Raw genomic sequence first — 25,103 nt, forward strand, 5'->3', positions numbered from 1 at the left:
TATATATATATATATATATATATATATATATATATACACACACATGTACATATGTTGACTGTGCACTCAGTGGCCATTACCCTGCAGGGTGCAGTCCCCTGCCACAGCCCTGGCTTGTGACTGTTGGTGCACCATTGATTAGAACAGATTGTGGAAAATTAATCCTGGTACCCATGCCCTCCTCTTCATGGGCTCTTGACCCAGTGAAGGAGTGGATGGTGTTATCAGCCTCTAATTGCCCTTTCAGGTGTGAGAATTTAATTGCAGCACCTAGGACTTGGCTCCCACTCAAATTGCTTAGTTCAACAGATCAGAGATGAAATGCAAAGTATTTTTTTTCTCACCTGTCCAGAACGAGGTCTGGAGCAAAGATGAGCTTGCCGGGGTGGTCGATTGAGCGCCACATCAGCCCCACCATTAACACCTCCATCCAGCAGCTTTCCAAGAGACGGACTTGGTCCAACAGGCTGAGCTCCACGAATCCTGGGGAAACAAAAGTCCATGAAACCCTCCCCCCCATAAGGGAAACACCAGTAACTGGGAGCCCCTACATTCTATACTCTTGCTTTTGGGATAATTGGTGTTAACCTCTTCCAAAACCCCTTGGCAATCCTTTTCTGTAAAGACAGAATGGCAAGTTATTAAACGCCAAGGAATCTCAGACAACAAAGGGAAGTAATCAACCAATATTTCAAAGAGGTGATTAAATGTTGGTTAATGGAACCTCAGCTGTGCAACTTGCAGCTTCCAGCTCCAACCCCTCCAGAAAAATAAACTCTGTTTGATATTCCTAAAGAATCATTGGCTCCCCAGATAGAATGGGCACAAAAGGCAGAGCTAGGCTTGTTAGCTGTGACTATACAGTCCTAATAATTCCAGAGGAAGCCAAAGCTCAGCTATCAATCAAAGAGCAACTGAAGCAGATGATACTCTGATGGCATGAATTAGCCACAGCACTGGAAGGAAACACAGAATCCCTAGGGAGTGAATGCCTTGAACACAAGGCCAAGGACATAGGAACTTCTTCCAAACGCTCGCTAATAAGAGGGGGCTGTGAACACAGAAGCCAAAGTACAGCCTACAGCCTTGGAATTTCAATGGAGTCTGGTTTGGAATATCACTTAGTCCCTCCCTAACTAAAAGGAAAGATAGATAGATAGATAGATAGATAGATAGATAGATAGATAGATAGAGAGTTTTGCTCACGAGTTTTGCTCTCCCCCCCCCCCCGTAATTAATCTCTTGTCAAATCTGTTTTTCTTGTAGGAAAAATGGAAGTGATCTTGCCTCCCTCTGAGAATTTCCTAGAGGAAAGATGGCTTATAAATATTTTACCAGTGTTACTACAATGCAAGACCACACATACTGAAACCTTTGGATAAAGGTACTGTAAATGTGCACAACGGAGAAGTGAATGGAGCACGAATGTAAAGAAGGACAAATCCAAAGCTGGGGAGATGACTCAGTCAGTACTCAGTAGGACATTATAAGGACCCTAGTCTGATCCTTAGGACCCATGTAGCATCCACCTATAATCCCATCACTGGGAAGAAAAACAGAAAGATCTCTGGGGCTCACTGGCCAGCCAGTCTAGCCAATCAGTGAACTCCAAGTTCAGTGATAGAGCCTGTACCAAAATATAATGAGGCAAGCAACTAAGGAGACACCAGTGTCGACCCCTAGTCTTTAGACTCTCACATACAGGCATGCACACACACACAAGCACATATATGCACCACACACAGACAAATCTTCAGAGTCATGTGCTTATGCTCAGTTCAGGTCCTCATACATTACACTTTCCAATCTCACAGTCATATGTAAGACACCTGCCAATCTTTCAAAATGCTGGGCTTGAAGAAAGATTGGGTGGGGTTGCAAATAGCTTCCCGAGGTCAGGAATCTCATTTCCGTTTTTCCTGTGAGATCCTGCAACTGGTGTTTGGGAAACCCTTGAAACGGAAACTAGAGGAAAGTGCATCAGTGTTTTCCTTCTCTGGGAAATAGCAGACAAAATGAAATAACTCTGGCAAAGGTGGAGACCCTGGACAAGACAAAGCTGGAAAGCAGATCTCCAGAAAGCGCAGAAGAAATGGGGCCAGCCAACAACAGCCACCAGAGACGCTTGCACCAGGGGCCATGGCTCCCACAGCTCTTTATCCATCTACTCAACCAAATCTTTACCATTCACCTCATACAGCTACTACCCCCACTGCCCCAGGGCCATGGGAACCTGGCTTAGAATTCAGATGGGGAGAGACTTTATTTCTTAGATGGCTGGAAAAGAAGTGGATGGCCCACCCTGTGAGACTCTCATCTCAAAACAGAACAAGATGTAGGGCTGGCACCATGCCTCAGCCAGTAAGAATGCTTCTCATGAGAGCCTGATGGTGTGACTTTGATCCCTGGGACCAAAGGTGGGAGGAAGGAACTGAGTACTGAAAGCTGTCTCTGATCTCCACACACGCACCATGGTGCATGAGCAGCCATTCACACACACATACACATACACAATGCACTAATGATAATAATAATAGTAATAATAAACACTTATAATAATATAAGCATTATATTTTAAATGTATATATTAAATATTGTATATGATATAATATTATTTAATATTATTTAAATCATGTAAGTATAATATTTTTAAATAGGTGCATTTAATAAACTTAACCTATTCAATATCACAGCTCAGGGTAGCTGACCTTAAACATGCTTAGAACACTTTGGTCAGCTTACAGTTTGGCAAAACCATTTAGTACAAGGCCTGTTTTATAATAAAGCATCAATAGCTCAAATGATCTCTTGACTCTTATACGAAGGAGAAAACCAGAATGAGTAAAAGTGCATACTTCCAGCCATCAGTCACACCCACAGTGAAGAACTGTGAGCCAAACCGTCATTAGTTGGGGGTTAGGTACAAATGGGCCTGGGAAAAAGTGCTTATTCTACATGATCCCATTTTGATAGCAGGAAGATTTACTGACCCATTGGTTTACAATATTTCAACTGCTGAAATACTCTATTTGTATATAATACCGATTCTTTCTCTATTGGAGTGACATTTTATACATCCCTATTTAGCATCTGACAAGCCTTCTACTTCCACACTGGGAATGGCTCTATCCTTTTCTGACCTGTGATACCTTTCCTCACAAGTTGACAAGTCAATAGTCAAGAGACTGGTCAACATGGAATTCACATTTCTACCTTTTGATCAGGCCTCTAGATTTGCCCAGGTGACCCTAAGTCCAGTTCCAAAGCCTGCATATGTTCCTTCTCAGATTTTATCACAGACCACACCTGGGCACTAGAGGTAAGTGACAGGCATTGTCTGCAGGATATGGGAGCATTAGAGTGTTACAATGTGTGCAGGATGGATCTGGAAGCCAAACACGAAGAGAGTCAGATATAAACAGAGGCTATATACAATGCTTCCTGAACTCCATCTGATATAAAACTCGAGAGTCTGGGAATTCTAAACAGAATCTAACCTTCCAGGACATATTGGGGTTATATATGTCAAGAGAAAGAAAAACACCATTGTTATAAGTTACAAATTTTGCTGAGCAGTTAAGAGTATGTACTGCTCTTGCAAATGACCCAAGTCCCATTCCCAGCTCCTAGGCTGAGTTCGATTCCTAGCATCCACACTGGACAGCTAGCTCACTATTACACAAGCTTCAGGGGTATCTGACATCTCTGGCTTCCTTGGGCACCTGCAGTTATGTTCACATATCTCCATGTAGGTGCGCACATATACACAAAATCAAAATTGAATATTTTTAACAAATCTTACAAATAAAAGCTTACAAGGCAAAGTGTCAAACAAGCTATTACACATCCAGATGAAGTTCCCTGTCCTCAAAATGTGAGAGACAGGCCTTGTCACAAATCAACAGAACGAAGTCAAGATGTAGAGGGTCCTACCAGGGATTTTCTTGGCCCAGCCAATCATGTGCACCAGTTCCTTGTCGGCCAGCTTAGTGAGGGACATCATCATGGAGGCCTCGGTGAAGGGCATGCTGGGACGGCTCACTAGCACATTGGGCGGCTCAGCCTCCAGGAGGGTGAGCACCAGCTGCTCCGGGCTCAGGGTGCTCAGCAGTAGCTCCTTCACCCGGGGGACGTGCCCACTGTTTCTCTTGACTTTGCTCAGGCAGTGCGCCTGCTCACTGGAACTTCTCTGTCTTCGCACTATGCGGTACCCACACCTTTCTCTCCTGGATCCTAAAGAGGAGAGCAGATGACAATTCAATTCAGTGGTTTCTCTGCCCAAGATTTCAGATCACTGAATGACCAGTCTAGAAATGATGAGGGGCTGAGGGTATAGGTGAGTAGGTTAAGTGCTCAACTCGCATGTGCAAGGCCCTGAGTTCGACGCCCAGTACCAGCACTGTAAGAAGACCCTGTGTTGACAACATCATTCCAGTTTTTATTTTGGAGTCTGTGGGCCACGGACAAAGATAATGACTGTCTGGATGTATTAGCAACATAACGTGTTTGGGCACTTCGGCTCCGTTTCAAGGTTATCACTGGCTACTGAATCTGTTTCTCTTCTAAATCCACTGATAGAACCCAGGTTCAAAGATATGAAGTTAGACATTTTCCTCAAGTAGAAAATAAGGAAAAGTAATGAACTTAACATTGCTATTTCCAATTAGCAAATAATACATGTCAATAACATTTTAAAAACATTTATACACATGTATGTATTTTTTCTTTTTATATACTTACACAAACAAATATATTTCAAATAAATTAACTGAAAAGGCCTGGAAAATACAAAAGAAAATTAATTTTGGCATAAATTCTTTCAGTATTTTTTCTTTTATCCTTCTTTATATTTTATATTTTTATAACTTTGAATTGTATTATATACACTTTCATAAACTGCTCTTAACCTATTTGAAAATATATCACTTGGGCTGGGGAGACGGCTCAGTGAGTAACAGCATCAGCCACACAGGTTTCATGACCTGAATTCAACACTCGGAATTCAAGTAAACAAAGCCTCATATGCCAGGTGTAGTGGTGCATGATTTGCTTCCATCACTCAGGAGGTGGAAGGCATGTGGATCTTTGTGAGTTCAAAGCCAACCTGATCGACATAGTGAGTTCCAGGACAGCAAAGGCTACATGAGAACCTGTCTGGGGGTTGGGAATACAATAGCATTACATTTGTAATCCCATCACTCCTACAGTAGACAGAGACAAAAGAACTACCCAGAAGCCCACAGTCCAGCTAGCCTAGAGAATACAGTGCCAAAACAGGATGCCTCAACAGGATGGAAAGATATAACTTACTCCCAAAAGTTGTCTGATCTCCATGAAGTGCTGTAACACACACACACACACACACACACACACACACACACACACACACACACACAAAATAATAAACCAAGTCACAATCTGTAAAGCATTCCATTCTATTAATATAATATCATTTATTTCACTGGGACCCAGGCAGAGCCTAGAGGATTGTCACAAATTCCAGGCCAACTTGAGATATATAGTAAATTCCAGGCCAGCTTAAACTATGGAGTAAAGGAAATCATACCTCAAAAAACTAAAATGTCCCATGCTGATGAAAGTCTATGTTATTATAATTTCTTTACTAAGTATTGTAGTGAAAATGTGCCTTATAGGTGTATTCAATTACTTCTTTATAATAAATTCAAAGAAGTTAAGTTGTTCGAACAAGGCATACACACATCAAAATTTTTTTAATTGTTAATAGATTACCTTCCAAAATATTTTAAAATCCATAATTTATACCATAATTTAAGGACTACCTATTTTCCAATATTATTGGGCATTAGTGTTACTTTTAATCACTGTTAGTTTTGCAAGTTAGTTTTGCGAGTAAATAAGCAGTCTTATTTTGCTTTTTTTGGGGGGGGTTGGTTTTTTGTTTTGTTTTGTTTTTGGTTTTCAAGACAGGGCTTCTCTGTATTGCTTTGGAGCCTGTCCTGGAATTAGCTCTGTAGCTCAAACTCACAGAGATCCACCGGCCTCTGACTCCCGAGTGCTGGAATCAAAGGCATACACCACCAACGCACGCTGCTTGTCTATTTATTTTTATCCATTTCTCTTCTAAAATTTATTGTTTTTTCAGTTTAATTTTTTTATTTCATTAACTTAAAAGGTGGACAAAATGTGTATTTCAAATTTTATAACCTGAAATATACATTTACATAGAGGACAAAAACAGATAACAGGATTTCAAGTAACTTATGGGACAGTCATTACCTGCTAAAAATATTCCTTTTTCTTCCACACATGCAATCTTTCCTTTTTGCAGTATAAAAGCTAGGTGCAAACTTTTGCTGTATAAACTTATCTCATTGTTAACTGTATTGATGAACATGGGAGACATGCTTGTTCACAGTTCAGTTAAATACAAAAACAAAAAGCTGTTCTCAGACACAAAGATGCCCATGTCTCTCTCACAGGACTGTGTACATCATTTCTTCTTCTTTCCCTTTTTACTCCCCTCTCCTTGCTGAAGACTCGGGTAAGCGCCTCCCGTGTTTTGTATTCTTGTTTTTAGCTTGGGCATCATTTCAGCTACATACAGCATCACTGACTTACCTGACTGGAACTGTACAGGACAGAGGCTGCCATCTTCCTGATGGAGCTGTACCCGGCTTTTGCTTCTGTACTGAACGTCACGGTTCCATTCTCTGGAGTACATTTTGTTTTCCTCCAGAAATGCATTCAGTACAACTGCTGAGCATACATCCCGAATCTCAGTAGCGGTAGGGTTTGCTACAGCCTTACTTACGGGAATCTGCCTCCCCTCTGCCATGGTCGTCTTATTTAAATAACAGAAGTAGATACAAATAAACCTGTCCTGGTCTGCCCAGACCACATGGCTATGCAAGCCATCTCCACAGAAGTCCCCACAGTTCCACAGGCCAAACACCAACTGGAAATTCTCTTCTAAAATTTATAATGGCTCTTTGTATAACATTGATACATGCAGCATCTGGCTTGCTTTATGTGTTTAACCTTTGCTCATGGTATCTTCTACCATAAGAAGATTTATTAAGAGGCTGGAGAGATGGCTTGGCAGTTAAGAGCACTGGCTGCTCTTCTAGAAGTCCCAGGTTCAATTCCCAGCACCCACATGGCAGCTCACAACTGTCTGTAACCATAAAATGTAATTCCAGGAAATCTGATACCTCACATAGACATATATGCAAACAAACACCAATGCACATAAAATAAAAGTAAATAAATCATAGAAAAGAAAAATTAAAAAAGAGGCTTTAATAAATGGTCAATTTGTTTAACATCAAGGTTATAAAAGTATTCTCCTTTATCTTCATAAATACTCATTAAAACCTATCTGGAATTTTATACATGTTTGTATCACATACATGTTTGCATTATATACATGTTTATATTATGTGAGGTTAATATTTCATGTCACATTCCCCAAATAAACAGTGTTGTGTATACTTGCTATATCTTAAGCCTTTCCTGCCAATTTTAATAATAAATATTTATTTATGTAGGTGATTTATTCCTGATTCTTTACTCAGTTTTATTGATCTGAATTTCTATGCCTGTGCTAGTACCAAAATATTCTTGTTATTGTAGGGCCTATGGATCAGAGCATAGTGAAATTGGTTTATAAATGATGAGGGGAAGCCAGGAGTGGTAGTGCGACCCTCCAATTCCAGGACTCAAGTTGGGGGCAGAAGGGCCAGGAGCTCAAGGGCATTTTGTCTACATAGTGAGTTCAGGGCCAGCCTGGATGGACTACATGAGACTGTTAAAAAAAAATTATGTTTTGAAACAAGGGTCTCATTCTGTAGCCCAGACTGACCTCAAACTCTTAGAATATACCTCCCTTGGACTCCTAAGCGCTGGGATTACTGGGATTAGCCACAAGGTCTGGCAAAGATATATTGGTATTTTTCATTATTTGAATATATATAGGTCATTTTATTAATTAGAATACACATATATGCATAAATTTATTTGTAACATATGCAAACACATACATATACATACATAGGTTGAGCATATTTATTAATTTCAAGTATCTCCTGGATTTTTTCTTTGTTTACTCCTTGAAAGTTTCATACATACATTTATGTTTTGATTGAATCTATCCCCCATTCCATTCCCTTGTTTGGTTTTTGAAATTGGGCCTTCAAATGTAGCTCAAGCTAAGCTCCAACTTAATATGCAGCCCAGGCTGGCTTTGAGTTTATGGCCATCTTCCTGCCTCAGCCAACCAAAAGCTGAGAGTACACGTTCTTGAATTTTGAGTCATCTCCGCAGCTGATTGATGCATCCTCCAAATCTGAAAATAAGTTAAGGACACTGGGGACTGGAGAGGTGACTCAGCAATTAAGAGCGCTTATTGCTTTTGTAGAGGAACCAGGGTCAACTCCCAGCATTTGTACGGTGGCTCACAACCATCTGTAACTACAGTTCCAGGGGATCCAACACCCTCTGCTGGCCTCCAGTAGCACAAGGCACACACATGATACACACATGCACAGGCAAAATACCCATACGGGTGAAACAAATCTAAAACCAGTTTGGGGCATTTTTCACTAATCGATGATTGAGAAGCCACACTATTTATGTGCTTTTAGGGTGATTCAGGTTAGAAGTTCAAATTTTTTTTTTTTTTTTTTTACTTAGGAAGAAAGCCAAAATGGTCAAAGCAATAAAAAATGCATGTAAATAGAAATGTCACTAAAGGGACTGAAACAGATGTACAACTCCCAAGCTAGTGGAAGACAAAGAAAAACACAAAATGTGATCAACCAAAAGGAAACAGTGTTAAATTCAAGATAAAATATAGACTGTTGGGGCTTTGTTTGGTTTTGTTAGACCTTGTGTCTTTGTTACAGGAAAGGTGACACTGACTTAAGGACATTTGAACCTAATTTATAACCGGAAGAGTTAAAAGCTTAACATGTATTTCATGTTTTTAAATGTACCACTTTATTTATTCGTGTGTGTGTGCGTGTGTGTGTGTGCCTCTGTGCATATGTGGAGAGCCAAAGGAGAACTTGCAAGAGTCATTTCTCTCCCTCTGCCTTGTGGGTCTTGGGGATTGAACTCAGGTCATCTGACCAGCCTACATGTACTTCACTTCATTAATAAAAGACTATAGATGCTTAATATCTATTATAGCCCAAACAGTTAAATGAAACAAAACATTTATCGTAAGAAGGTACTTTTCTGACTGTATGTCTGTCTTTTGTACAGTGTATATGGATAAAGACCTAACAACAAATGTACATACAGGGCTGGGGGTGCAGCTCAGTTGATAGAGTGCTTGCCCAGCATGTGTAAAGTCCTGGGTTTGGTTGCCAGGACTACAGAAGTTTGGTGGAGCATGCCTGTAATCTCAGCATTTGGAAGGTAGAGTAAGGAGCTATGTTGAAGGCTGTTCTTGACTACAAAGTAAGTTTGAGGCTACCTTGGGTTACATGAGGTCCTATCTCAAAAAAAGAAATATAAATTAGGGTCAGGAGACAGGTCTGTGAGCAAAAAGCTTACTTTGCAAGGATAAAGACTTGGATTTGATCCCCAGCACCAGCATAGAAAAACTGGGTACAGCAGCACATGCCTGTAACCCTGCACTGTGAAGGCAGAGATATGAGGATCCCTGGGGCTACCAAGGCCAGCCAGTCTAGCCAAATAGGTGAGTTCCAGTTCAGTGGAAAATGCTCTAGGGGATCCAGTAACGTCTGATCTCTATGGGCATCACATGAACAAGGTACACAGACATGCATGCAGGCAGAACACTCATATAGGTGAAATAAAAATAAACACATCTTTAAAGAAAAAGGAGGAAGAGGAAGTGGAGAGGAGAGGAACAGTTGACATCCTCATGCTCTGGATATGAGGTGTCCCCAGAAGGCTCATATTGGAAGGCTTGAATACAGTGAGAGGCACTGTTGAGAGATAACTGGGCTGCGAAGACTCTGGCTCCTTCAGTGGATTAATCTCTTGATGGAGTCATACTATAATGGCATTACTGGGAGGTAGGGGAAGTGAGGTCTCGATGGAGGTGTTATTTGTGCTTATCTGAAATGCATTCTTTGTCCCTGGCCCCCTGCGCCCTTCCTTGCTTTCTGGCCACCATGAAGTAAACAGCTTCCCTCTCCACACACCTCCTCCATGAGGCTTCTGGCTTCCCTAACAAGCCAATTGACCATGAGCAAAGCTTCTAAGATCATCAGCCAACATGAACATTCCTCCCTTCAACTGTTTCTCTCAAGGCATTTGTCACTGCGATGGGAACGTTCTTTCTGTTCCATGGAGGGCAGAGCACCCATCTGTCTATGTGACACCTCTTAGTTCTGTCTTCTGCAGTTCCCAAAGAGATTAGAATGCCTCAACACGTCGTGCTTTGTTTTGTTTCAGAGTCTCACTCTATCATCCAGGCTGGACTCAGACCCACAGGCTCAATATAGAGGTGTAAAGAATTGATCACATAGGCCAGTGATGTAGCCTGAGATCACAGGTGTGAGCTACATCACTGGCCTATGTGATCAATTCTTTACACCTCTGTATTGAGCCTGGGAAAATCACACTGTGCCAGAGCCATGATTCATAAGCACTATCTCAATAGGAGAGCTAAGGGAAGCTGGGACGGAGCGCCAGACACCGCACCAGGGTTCCCACTTGTCTGCTTTCTGCTCCTCTCAAAACCCAAACAAGCAGATAGCTCTGTTTCAGAGATAAACCCAAGGGCTAGAGAGCTGACGCTAAATAAGCAGTCAGCAAAAAGAGAAGCAAAGACGAGACGCTGTCTACAGACTGCTGCTCTTCCTGCGGGAGTGCTCCTTCAGATGCTGTCTACAGGCTGTAGTTCCTCCTTGAATCATATACTCCCCTCCTTCTAGAAAGCAAGTGGACAGACAGGATCGCATCTTCCTCACAGTCACCTGAGTGACCCACAAGACGTTCTGCTTTCCTGTCACAAGCTTTAACTGTGGACGTTTATATGTCACTGTTCACCTGGCTAGAAGTCCCCCAACCTACACAGAGTCCTCTTCTTCACTCCAAGCTGTGCGAGCCTCTGGCCTCTGATGCTCTGAAATCTTTGTCCTGTGCTTGTTCACTTACCCAGGAATAAGCAGTGTGTATTGATGAACACAAATCCCTAAAGACAATTCCCATGTCCTAAGTCTCCTCACGGCCAGGATACATGTCCAGTTCCTTGGCTCTCACAGGCACCTACTACAATAAAAGGGAAGTGAACACTCACCACACTTGACCATTCCTACTTCGTAACACTTGCGAAGTCGGCAGGCCTGGCAGCTTTTACGCCGGTTCTTGTCTATGGTACATTGATTTGTGGCTGGACAGATATAATCATTATGTCCTACAGCAAGAAAAGGGGTGATTAATGAGGCATTTTGGTTGAAGACACCAATAACACCATGCAGTAGCACCAAAAGAAGATATTTAGGTACCTTTTGGTACTAAGGATTAAACCCAAGATTTCATGCATGCCCAGCAAAGACACTACCACTGCACTATATGCCCAGCATGGTGTGTTATTGTTCTTTAAATGCTTGTTTAATTTTTTGAGGGGAGGGAGGTTTCAAGGTGAGATTTCTCTGTGTACCTCTGGCTGTCCTAGGACTAGTTCTGTAGACCAGACTGACCTTGAACTCACAGAAATCCACCTGCCTCTGCCTCCTGAGTGCTGGGACTAAAGGTGTGCACCACTACCACCCAGCTTTTTTAAAATTTAATTTAATCTGGTTTATTTAACTTTATGTTTGTTTATTCTGAGAGAGAGGGGATGTCGGTCAAAGGTCTTACAAGAATTGGTTCTCTCTCCCTTCTGTGAATCCTGGGCATTTAACTCAGGTCATCAGGCTTGGCAGCAGGTGTCCTTTTGGACTAAATCATAAAGGTTTGCTTTTATTGTTTTGTATTTGTGTCTGTGTCTGTGTCTGTGTGTCTGTGTTATGTGCAGGGGTCTATGGAGACCAGAGAGCACTGGATTCCCTAGAAAGAGTTACAGGTGGTTGTGAGCTGCCTGACATGGTAAGCAAACTTGGGTCCTCTGAAAAAGCAGCTTGCACTCTTAACAGAGCCATCACTCCAGGCTCTTATTTCTTAATTGCATTACATTAATAAACAAAGTAACCTGCACGTCTCATGTGGTGTCTGTGATGACCAGACTTATAATATCAGCAATGAGTGAAACATGTAAATGAGCAAATCATAAAATTAAACAAAAAAAAGTTGTCAAAGAACACATGGGAGAAGAGGCCATTTATAGAATATGGAATTCTAAAGCTGATGATGTAATTCAGCTGGAAGGGTGCCTTCCTGGCATACATGAAGCCTGGGCTCAACCCCCAGCATTCATAAAGCTGGGCATGGTGGCACCTGCCTTTATCAGTCAGCACTTCAGAGATAAAGACAGGAAAATCAAGTTTAAGGTCATCCTCTGCTACATACCACCTTAGTGGCCAGCCTGGGCAAAGTAAGACAATCCCATTAACAGGAAGACATGCATTTGTGGTCAAACCACAGCAAGGAAAGTAAAAGCTAGGAGCATCTTGGCCCTGGAGAGAGTCAAGGAGTCGTGATTGCAGAGCCCCTTCAGAGGGGCCAGGAGGTTGATTCATCATTGCTTGAGCTCTGGCTACTTCCTTTCCTACTCTTTATATCAGGCACAGAGTTCTACATGTATTTTAACACATGTTAAAAGGATAATTTGAAAACTAACTCCAAATGTATAACATAATATATAATTCAACTTAAATAAATATGTAAAATACAATGTTTTTCAAGCTTTTCTTAGTCTGTTTTTCCTTGAGTAAGTATACTTACTCAAACTATGGTTAATTTGATTTTTATTGCAAAAGATAACTTCTCTCAGCTTGAGAAATAGGGCAACAATTAAGAGCACTGATTGCTCTTCCAGAGGACCTAGGTTCAATTCCTAGCACTTACATGAAGACCTACAACCTAATGTAATTCTGGTTCCAGGGAGTCCAATGCCCTCTTCTGGTCTCTGAGGAGAACAGGTATAGATATATATGCAGGCAAAACACTCATGCACATATCAAAAAAAAAAAAAAAAAACCCACAAAAACACAAAACACTTTTTTAAAAGCCCTTTTTAAAAAGATAGCTTCTTGGGGACTGGAGGATGGTGGAGAGGCAGGGCTGAAGAGAGGTGGATACCCAAACAATGGCTGGCCAGTCTCACTAATCAGTGTTGCCCAGGTTCGCCAAAGAAACTATCTCATAAATGAAGGTGAACAGCAATAGAAAACAACACCCAATGTTGACCTCTGGCTTCCACACATGTGCACATGCATCCCTCACAAACAAATATACACATACAACCACAAGATAACATCTCTAATATGGCCACACACACACACACACACACACACACACACACACACACAGAGGGAGAGAGAGAGGAGAGAGAGAAATGGGAACTTAGATGAACGCATGTCTATGCATATGTGTACACTGATATATTCATAAATCTGTTCTCTAACTCCATCCCCTGAGAGGACCTGGTGTAAGGATCTTCTAAGGGCAGTGAGAAAGGAGCACTCAGATCTTTTATTACTGTAAGGGGAATCAGGGTTTCATGAAAAAACAGCTTATTTCAGAACTAGGACAGGTATCATGCACAGCGAGCCTGAAACATTTTGTGCTAGGAAGGATAGCAATGCCCAAAGAATTGCAGGAACATATTGAAAAGACAGGAGTAAGCTTAAGGACTCCTGCTGGCCAGATCTGAGATAATGTGAGCCTCAAAAAATAATGATAACAACCTAATACAGAAAATAAGAACCCGTAAGTCATACTGATACAGATTAATTCATTGACTTAATGAAGAATACCATTATTTACTTGGGCTCAAAAGGTTTCCCAGCAAAAACATTCTTTACAAAGGGGGAAAAGGGAGTACTTTTACAGAATGGATGCCTGGCAGCCAGTGCCTTAATCAAATCATCAAAATGAGGCCACTAGCAACAGAACAAATTGAAATCATGTACCACTTGAAAGGAGCTAATGAACACAGCAGCAGCTCTGGGCTGTCCCTACTAATAATGCAAACAGAGTCTAGGACAGAAGATCAGACAAAGCCAGAGAGAGGGACCTTATGCAAGATGGTGGCTCAGTCTTTCAAAGTTTCATGATAATGGAAATAATACAAGCTCTGACAGTCTTCCAAAGTTTCATGATAATGGAAATAATACAAGTTCTAAAGGACAGAGACTAGAGACATGACACCTAAACTCACAGACAGTTCCTGCTCTTGAGCCCTGTGCTGGGGGGAGAGCATTCGAAAACCTCCGAGTCTGAGCATTTAGGCGTGTGTTAGTTTCCCACCTGACACCCATTTGACAATGGCTGCATAGGAAACACGTGTTAAAGTATTCTGAGTGATGAACTATGTTGACAACATTTCCCCCAAACAGTTCCGGGGTAAAAGTCTTTTTTATATCATACATATTTTAAGTATGAGATTCCTTAAAAACAAATACAGACTGTAAAGCACATCTGTAATCACAGCACTTGGGAGTGGAAAGACTTCAGGGCTAGCCTGGGCTACATAACAGTAAGACACTAAAATATAAATAACTAAATGTTTCTATTGGCTTTCTTTTAAAAATATGGCTTACTATTCACTCAACTGCTATAGCTCAAGGTTTTCCTCGTTCATTGAGTTACTGGTAGAGTCAGTACCTTGTCATCGGACTCGGGAACCATGCCTTGCTGTCTGTTGACTGCACACTGCCCTTGCTCCTACAGGCAAGTCCAGCTCGTTGTTTAGTACACAGAGTGCTGTCAGCTTTCTTCCAAGCCAGGAAGAATGCATCTGCGATTCCAAATTTCTCTCTAAACTATGTGATGGAGTCTTTTATAAGCCAGGCATGGCGGTGTACACTTTGAATCCCAGCACTCCAGAGGCAGGTGGATCGCTGTGAGTTCAAAGCCACAAAGCTGGTTTTGTGTTCTAAAGAGTGAATTCCGGGCCAACTAGGGCTGAATAGTGAGACATATATGTTGTGTGTGTGTGTGTGTGTGTGTGTGTGTGTGTGTATGTGTATGTGTGTATGTATGTAGTATATATGCACAGATGTATATATATATATATGTATATATATACATATGCACAGATAGCTATAAGATTTATATGTGCTTGTGTGAATACCTACATGTGTATATGTGCACTACGTGTGTACTAGTGCCCATAGAAGCCAGAAAAGGGTATCAGGTATCCTGGGAACAGAGTTACAGACAATGGTGAGCTGCCTGGTGGTTGCTAGGAATTGAAACCCTGTCCTTTGGAAGAGCAGCCAGGATTTTTATATATGAATTTGAAGGAAAGTACAGAGGCATGTGAGAGGGACTGAAGAGAGTAAAGGAAAGGAGGAAAAGGATGCAATTATAATCTCAAAAAATTATATATATATATATATATATATATATGCATACATATATATGAAGATATTTTTGCCTTAAAAATGGACCAGAAGGTTCAATAATATAAACATGCTTAGTAAAAACAGCCTAGAAAATATTACCCCAAAAGAACCCTATCAATGAGTTAAAAAAAATAGAATCCAAGGGTGAATTAATTTGTTTGGTTGGTTTTGGGTCCATTCAGTTACCAGAACTGGATATGATGGTGCATGCCTGTAAATCTTAGCATTTGAGAGGTGGAGACAGGAGGATCCAGAGTTCAAGGTCATCCTAAACTACATAGCAAGTTCAAGGCCAACCTGACCTGTCTCTAAAACAAAACAACAGCAAATGCCACTGTCAGAGCACATGCTGCTCCACACTAACTAAAGGAGGGACAGTTCAACACTAAATTAGATGCAAAAAAGTACTTCAGATGGGCGTGGTGGTGCACACCTTTAATCTCAGCACTCTGGAAGCAGAGCCAGGCAGATCTCTGTAAGTTCAAAGCTAGCCTGGTCTACAGAGCAAGTTCCAGGACAGGCTCCAAACCTACACAGATAAACCCTGTCTTGGGAGTGGGGATATAAAACTTCATAAGAAAAAAGTGAGTTTTTACAATAAGAAATATTGTCTTACAATAAGAAAAGGGTTATCTTATTATTTGCGACATTATTGGGTTTATCTAAATAACATGTCACCCAGCTTTGTGATATAAGAGGACAGCAAGGATCAGTGTGAACTCAGAGAAAGGAGAAAGAGGGAGGAGGAGGACAGGGTGCACACTGTGAGCACATGTTCAGAAGCCAGAAACACCTGGGGAAAATGAATGAAACTGTATAAGATGTACAAATAAAGCCAAGTCATGAAGAACATGGTTGACTCTGGTACTGGGAAGGCTGAAGCAGGAAGACTGTGAGCTAATGTCTGTCTCTTTGTTTGAAATAGAGTTTATCTATCCAATCCTGGCTGTCTAGAACTCACTTTGTAGACCAGGCTGGTCTCGAATTCACAGAGATCTGCCTGCCTCTACCTCCCAAGGGATAGGATTAAAGGCACATACCACCACTGATTGTGAGTGGGCTAGATAACAAGTTTCAGAATAGCTTGGGCTACCAAGGGAAGAGTCAAAACAAAACAAATAAAAAAGGCACAAATAAAATGTTTCCTGATATGAAAACAATTACAAAGATTCCCCCTGGGTTGCAGGATTACAACAACTTATACATCAAACACACTCAATGTATAAGTCCCATGAGCTGCATCAATGCCTAGAGCTGGCCTCTAAGCTCCATAAGTGGTATGTAAGTACCTGAACTTTCTCCTCCCCCGAAACACACACCTACCTCTACAAGCATGCACAATAATTTTTTTAAAAAGCCAAAAACAGGGTTGGCAAGATGGCTCAGTGGGCCCTAGATCCACATGGTGGAAGGAGAAAACCAACTCCTGCTTGCTACCCTCTGATCCCCCACAAGCCTGACATGCTGCACATGCACACACACACACACATATATACATACACTATACACTTATACATACACACATACATATATACATATATATACATACATACACACACTACACACATATACATACTCATACACATGCACACACATATACATATACTACACCCACTACATATATACATACACATATACATACACACACATATACACATGTACACATATACATACACATGCACACACATATACATACACATGCAAACACATATATACACATGCACACACACATATACATACACATGCATACACATATACATACACAAATACACATACACACATACAAATACACATACACATGCACACACACATACATACACTTACATACACATACACACTACACACATACACACATATACATACACACACACGCTACACATGTACATACACACAAATAATAAGTAAACAAATTAACAACAAAAGCTTCCTTCAGGCAGAGGCAGACAAATCTCTATGAGTTTGAGACAGCATGACCACACACTGAGTTCAAGGACAGCCACGGCTAGCTACATAGTAAGACCCTTCATAGGTATAACAAATCTCCACTTTTCTTAATTCTTAAGAATGAGAAGTCATTTAATAAAATTATTCTAAATTGCAACAAAAGATAAATATCCAGAGTGGTTTTTATACAAAGCCACACAAAACTGAAAAGCACCCAAATGAAAGGCTAAACAAACTGCAGTGTGTCTATGCAACAAGATACGATACTTTCAGCAGCACAGCATTATAGTAAAGGAAAGAAGCAAACACAAGGGGCCATATACTTAAAAGAGAGAGAGACTCACGTAGCCCAGGCTGGCCTTAATCTTGCTATGTCAGTGAGTATAGCCTTGGACTTGTGATTTTTTTCCTGCCTTTATCTCCCAAGAATAGGGATTGAGCCCAGGGCTTCATGCATGCTAGACAAACACTCTAAACACTCTACCAACTGAGCTACAGCCCCACCCAGTTGTGTACCTTATGATGCTCTCGTATGACTGGCTAAGGGAGACAAAACCATAGCGACAGAAAATGCACCAGATGTTCCACAAGCCTGGGGAAATAGTGTGAAACGGGAGCGGATTTCATTTGATAACACGCATGTCCTTATTATGGTGCTGGCTACATAACATATTTTCAAAACTTAGAAACATGGGTGATATAAATAAGAAAATTTTACTGTGTGTAAGTTATATTTCAAATTAAACTACTACACTGCCTTTCCCCTTGAAACCAGGCTGTGCTGTAGCTCAGGCTAGCCTGGAACTCTCTTTGCAGCTGACCCGTATCTGCAGCCCAGCTCTCATATTTTAAATCAGTGAAAGGAAAAAAAAAAAAAAAACCACCAAAGGTTTAAATCAACAAAAAATAGGGGGAAAAAAATGTATTTTAGAAATCAGTACATTTGATTCTTATTCAATATGCCAAAGTGTTTCTTTTTCAATTAAATAGCATGTAGAAGTCAACCATACAAATTAACTACAATTTATATAATTTCCCAATGTCAAAAAACCTAAAACTTAGAAACCATATTTAAGACTATCAAAGTTGGTAAAATTTGACCCTTTAAAGATTAGATATTTCTGCATGTCACATGTAAAGTCAGTTTGGGAGATAGAGGCTTAAAGCCTGTGACACAGTGAGTTCAAGGTCAAATTGAACAGCTTTGCAAGGCCATATCTTTAAAAAAAAAAAAAAAATCAGAGCTGACAGGATACTCTGCATTATCAAGAGTTTGGTGAAAACACAAAACAAAATTCTCAGGGGACTGCGGATGTGGCTCGTTTGTTAGAGTCCCTGACTCACGTACAAGGCCCTGGTTCCATTCTCAGTACCGTGTGACAGCACATTCCTATAATCGCAGCACGGTCAGAAGTTCAAGGTCATGGGTTCAAAGTCAGCCCAGCTATGAGAGACCCTGCCTCAAAACAAAACAACAAAACCCATTCACTTCCCACTAATAGAAAAATCATTTTTGTGCCTTTCTAAGAAATAGTTGAGAAGAAAACTCTCGAGAATTTTCAACATTAAGCCAGTTATAGTTACTCAAATATGCAATGCAGTCACTTGTGAGATGGAAGCAGGAGGTTCAGGAGTTTAAGGCTAGCCATAAGTTTGTGGCCAGCCTGGGCTACATAAAGGGGGAAGAAGGAGTGGGCGAGAAGACCTTTAAATATTGACATGACACCCTGACCCTACCTGTTTGTTCTAATACAACATTCAAACAAACACATTGTTTCAATGTTTTATAAAAAATATAAATCATACTATTACATGAACAATAAAAATAACTGATAATCTCCTCAACAGTAAAGACAAAGCAATTTATCTATAAGGTTGAATGTTCAGAGCTGTGAGAAAGACTCTTAGAACTTCAATAACAAAGAAATGCTTGCCAACCAAATGATGTGAACAAGAACACAAGGCTGGGAACATGGCTTGGTCAGAGGACAAGCTTAAGATGGCTTAGTCACACAGCATGAAAGACCCACGTTTGTGCCCCAGCATCAATGTAAAAGCCAGGAACATGCCTAAAACGCCAGCACTGGGTACAGGAGGGACCTCTAGCTCTCTGGGTGATTCAGTAAGAAACCCTGCCTCCAAAAATAAGGTGGAGAGCAATTGAAAAAGATACCCAATGTCAACGTCTGGCTTCCAGGTGGGCATGTGTACACACTCACACGTATGAACACATATACAAATACACCTACACACATATACATGAAGCTCTATGCATACATAGTGTGAGCCCACATACTTTTTTATAAATTCTTCTTTCAAGAATCTGTTGTGCTCCAGCATTGAACAAAACACAATACATTGCATTGTCTTCCCCCGTGGCACATAACCTAATTCACAGCTTCTCTGATATTTGTTGAAAGGAAGCTTTTAAAAATAAGCTAAGCTACCTGGCAGTGGTGGTGCACACCTTTAATCCTAGCACTTAGGAGGCAGAGGCAGGCAAATCTCTGTGAATTTGAGGCCAGCCTGGTCTACAGAGCGAGTTCCAGGACAGCTAAGACTACACAGAGAAACCCTGTCTCGAAAACAAAACAAAAAGAGCTATGCCTTAATTTGGACCAGAAGTGACAAGTAGCCTCCCTCCACCATCCCTTCTCTGTGCTCTGTAGCCCAGAAGAGAAACAGCAGGATTTGGAGTCTGATGACTCATTATCTGAAGAGGTCAGCAAGGCCGGTGCTGATGAGAGACCCAGTACACACAGCCTCCGGTGCTTGCATGGGCAAGCCGCTTACCAAACAAGCTGGCAAGGAAAGTTGAAACTATGAAAGTGAAAGGATGTTAAGTGTTAAAACCCACATTGTGAGTTAGGGCATAGCATAGTTGGTAGAGAGTTTGCCTCCTTGATTGCATGAGAAAGCCCTGGGTTCAGTCTTGGCTAAGTAATGGGTTCAAGGTCAGCCTGGGCTACCTAGGACTTTGTCTCAAAGATTAAAATAAAAGTTAAAGTTCAATGCAGTCAACTTCTGAAACTACTGGTGTAACATCCTGGCCCATCTGAGGCTGTTTTAAGAAACTAAGCAGCAATTTTTAATTACTGAAAACTACCTGTGCCAAAAACACAGAATCCAGTGAAAGGACTGTATGGGCATTAAACAATTGTTTGGGCACTAACTTTCCTTTGTGCATATTTAGAATATGGCACCCTGGCTGCCATGACAGAAAAGAGTAAGGAGGAAATTGTATCGTCAACAATGGGCAGCTATATCCTCCAGGTCCACAGATATTCCAAGCTGCTATGTATTTCCTGCCGGCAAAAGAGAGTGGCTTCTTTTTAAAGGCTATAGCTACTTGCAATAGGTAAAAGATTCCTTGAGAAGTAATTCTGGAGTCTCAGAAAGATACAGGACTCGAGGCCTAGAGGATGACTCAATCAGTAAAGAGCTGGCTACAGAAACTGAGTTTGGGTCCCCGGTGCCTATGTGACCAGTGAGGCAGGATGCTGCGCTCTACAACCCCACCTGGGGAGGCAGAAACAGGAAGATCCCTGGAGCCCAGTGGGCAGATATCCTAACCAAATTGTGAGTTCTAACTTGGTGGGGGGGGGCTTGTCTCAAAAAGTGAGGTGGGGCCAGCTAGATGGCTCGGCTGGTAAAAGTTTCCGTCACGAGACCCTGGAGACAAGAGTTTGCCTCTGACCTCTCCATTCAGACCACCGCTATTGCTGCAGTGACTACAAATAAAAATACTTAGTGAATATATTTCACCACTACCACTCCATGAGTACTTCCACTGCATGGAAGAGGACACAGGGTGGTGGTAAATTCGTAGGGGTAATAAAGAGCCAGGACAAACAGGTGGCCATCTGTACAGGGAGCCATAGAGACAGAGAGATGGCGCTTTACCCCACGCCAATCCCCAGCCTTTCTGGAGTCACCAGTGTTTCTCTGCTTGTGGTAAGTGTCCTATTAATCTAGGATAGCCAGTGGACAAGTTAACTTGTCACTCTCACACTAATAATCCCATGTTGTTATTAATTAGCTGAAAACTGGGCAGAAAAGGCCAGGGATCGCCTGAGAGGAAGCTGCAAGGGAGAGGACAGAGTAACGGAACAGAAAGAAGCCAATGGGAAAGCGGCTGAGTCAAGTGTTCGTGGGAAAGCCCAGAGACTCAGATTCAGAGTTCCACGCCTGTAATCCCAACAGTGGGAGGCAGACACAGCAGGATCCCCATAGCTTGCCTGGGCAATCAGCCCAGTCTAATCCACAAACTCCAGGTTCAACAAACAATGATGAAAGAGCTGGGGAGGCTGTTCAGTGATTCAGGGCACTGGCTGCTCTTACAGAGGACTCAGGTTCAATTCCCAACACCCACATGGCAATTCATAACCATGTAGAACTCCAGTTCCAAGGAATGTGATGCTTTCTTTTTACCTCCCTGGATAACAGGCATATGCATGGTACACAACATACACGCAGGCTAAATCTTAACACATATAAAGTAGAATTGTGTTCTATAAATAAAGTTGAGAACAATAGAAGAGAATACCTCATGTTTATCTGTGACCAACACACACACGCACACACACACACGCATATGTGCTCCTACATATGCACACCACTACACACATATGTATATGTGTTCCTCCACACATACACATGCACCCTTCCACACACATGCACATATGCATACATGTGCTTCTCCATGCACATGCACCCTTCCACACACATAAGTGACTTCAATACATGAGGGTTGGGAGGAGAGGCGACCAGTGAGGTAGAAGTAACGAAGACAGTCAGGCTGAGTAGCCTTGAAGCCAGTGTGCGCAGCTTTAAAGTTCATTTAAAAATGGTAACAAACACACACACAAACCCCACAGGCTCTGTGGGGTAAGGCACTTGCTGCCAAGCATGGCAATCTGAGTTCAAGCCCTGAGACCCACCCACATAGTGAAGGCCAGAACCAACTCCAGCACATTACTCTGTATCGCCATGTGTGTGCCCTCCTCCCAACACACACACAATAACAGAAAGTAAATAACTGCCAGCAAAGACTCTAGTGAAGGCCAAGAAGATAGTCTGATGCCAGAGTAAAAACTAGGGGATTGTAAAGGCGACTCCATCAATCCAAGGATGACCCACTTCTCAGAGTCCACTATAGTTAATTCCTCATTTCTGATCATTTCCATACATTATAGTTATTCTCTTCCCTCAGGAGACAGCCCACCATCATGACATAAGCATGCCCTATATTAAACCTAAGAAGGAATAAAGACAGATAGACAGACAGATACCTCTCAGAGCTCCCAGTGAGCACAGATTTTTTTTCCAAGCAGTATCTTGACAGGGTCGTAAACAGATATCTTCCTTCCTTTTCTAAACATCCCCCTTGCCCAGTTAGGTGACATACTGGTAAACTGACCTCTATAATCTTGAGGTTCTGGGGTAGAAACATGCAATCCAAGGACCCATACACCCCCACTCAGTCCACCTCCTAACACACATGTTTGTTCATCTGAGCTGCTCAGCTTCATGAATTGTACCAGCCAGGCCAACAGCAACACTTACATCAGGCCATCTCTGCAAAATTGCTTGCAAGCCAAAGTGTGAAAACTAAAGAAGTGGTGTGTCGTAGTCTTGTACCTTGAATGCTTCTTTTAAAAAAAGCCTTACATCCTTCGCACGACCAGACGCCATAGTGATACCCAGATGCATAATCGCTGCAGACTGCGCAGAAGTGAGCATCCCTCTTTGAACTCGGACTAGTAACGGGGCTGGCACAGCTGCCCCCACTAAGTTTCCTTTTCAGGGTCTCTCTGGGGGAAGCAAAGAAAACAGGCATTATAAAAGGACACAAAAGAGAGAGCAAGGGCTTCCAGAAAAAGAAAAAAATAAAATAAACAAGTAGCTTGAACTTTGCCAAACGTGAAGTGTGTCTTCTAGGATTAGGGATAAATCTGTTCCAGAAACCTGCCATCGGATCACAAAGAGCTCAGTATGCTTTTTTATTTGTTTTGTTTTTTTGAGACAAGATCTCTCCGTGCAGCCCTGGCTGTCCTGGAACACACTATGTAGACCAGGCTGGCCCCAAACTCAGAGATCTGCCTGTCTCTGCCTCTCGAATGCTGGGGTCAGGAAATACATTTACAAGTCAGTGTGCCATAACTTAGTACTCTTCTTCCAGAAATCCATCTCTTCCTACCACTTATTCATATACCACCCTCTCCCTCCACAGCCATTAACACTGAAAATCTTAAAAATTAGACTGAAATAACCCGTATTTGGCCATGCATTTAGAGTTCAATTTATTTTAACTTCAGAAATTTTCCTTGTTGGTCCTTACAAAGCACTGCCTCAGCTCATCCCTAGAGCTTATGTCCATTATCTTTCCTGGCTTCACGTGGCCACTTCATGGAAGTTGTAGTGTTACCATGGTTACTTTCATCTTGGAAACAATTTGTCATCAACAGTAAGTAACCCATCATTTTATAGTAAGCCTCTAATCTGGCTGTAAGAAACAAACAAACATTTAAAACCCAACACCCTCACCCAAACCAAATTGATATAAGTTTGATGCTTGTTGCATAATGAGAGCATCCATTACAGTGAACTTTCCCCCATAAGCACAAATGTTTAATAAAAACAGAACAGGACAGAGCAATATGTCTCAGGTATCCTAAGAAAGCTACAAAAGAAAGACCTTTGTCCAGCACATGTGTTCTTTACTAAACTGTAAAGTGAGGATCATGCCACCATCCACAATTTAGAAGACAGGACTTTACCTGTTCACAGGTAAGGTGTGTTCTAGTGATCTTGCTTCATACCAAGGACTCTTTTGAGATTCTGCATACAGAAGTGACGACTGGCAATGGGTGGCTAGAGGAGAGAGGTGTCCAGAAGTTGGCCATAACACATTTGGGCTTGTGGTCTGTCGAACAGGCCCACCTTCCAGGTTATTGGCACTGCTGGGAACACTATAATTCATCACAGCAGGACTATAGAATGCCATAGCTGGGTATTCATGACGGTTCTCTACGTAGGAGGAAGGGATATAGATGGGGCCATGCTCCAGCGGTAGGATGGTCTGGCTACAGTTGTAGGAAACAGGGGAATTAAGGCTTGATGGTGAGTTTTTGATATCCATGTCTTGAACAGGCAGCAGCTGAGAAAAATCCTTGTGAGAAGACGTGCAGACGGACATTATGTTCTCAAAGACTTACCGGCAGGTGGAATGCCTGCAAAGGAAAGCAAACGGTGCTTAGTTGGTTCAAGCTACAAGAGTAATTAATACACATTCATTTTAGCTAGGGACCATGGTGCTTACCTGTAGCCCCAGAACTCAAGGAAGCTGAGGCAGGAGGACTTCTAGTTCCAGACTTGCTTTTGGCTACAGAGTGAGAAACAGAGGAAAGGAAAGGGAAGGAAAGGAAAGGGAAGGGAGGGGAGGGAAGGGGAGGAGGGAAGGGAAGGGAAGGGAAGGGGAGGGGAGGGAAGGGGAGGGGAGGGGAGGGAAGGGGAGGAAAGGAAAGATGGCTCAGTGGGTAAAGTGTCTGCTGCTCAAGCTCGATATGAGTTCAATCCCAGAACCCATGGTGGGAAGTGAGATATCTTGAAAGCTGTCTATGGAGGCAAACACATACCGCAGTGCCCGTGTGCAGCAGGAAAAAAAAAAAAAAAGACCCAAAGACTGAT

The 25,103-nt window shown here is 41.9% G+C and overlaps 1 protein-coding gene across 2 annotated transcripts in view; it reads right to left on the reverse strand.

The window, feature by feature from the left end:
• Positions 1 to 24,643, reverse strand: part of Esr2 (estrogen receptor 2) — a 40,107-nt gene extending 15,464 nt beyond the window's left edge. For both annotated transcript variants that reach the window (XM_051196011.1, XM_051196010.1), the window contains exons 1-5: positions 24,194 to 24,643; positions 23,055 to 23,227; positions 11,258 to 11,374; positions 3,934 to 4,233; positions 345 to 483 (exon numbers count right to left, since the gene is read on the reverse strand). In XM_051196011.1, the coding sequence (XP_051051968.1) occupies positions 345 to 483; positions 3,934 to 4,233; positions 11,258 to 11,374; positions 23,055 to 23,227; positions 24,194 to 24,612 (1,148 nt within the window). In that variant the 5' untranslated portion in view covers positions 24,613 to 24,643. The remainder of the gene's footprint in view (positions 1 to 344; positions 484 to 3,933; positions 4,234 to 11,257; positions 11,375 to 23,054; positions 23,228 to 24,193) is intronic.
• Positions 24,644 to 25,103: the final 460 nt, after the last annotated feature.

The sequence above is a fragment of the Phodopus roborovskii genome, unplaced genomic scaffold (genome assembly GCF_943737965.1).
Source record: "Phodopus roborovskii unplaced genomic scaffold, PHOROB, whole genome shotgun sequence".
Lineage (NCBI taxonomy): Eukaryota > Metazoa > Chordata > Mammalia > Rodentia > Cricetidae > Phodopus > Phodopus roborovskii.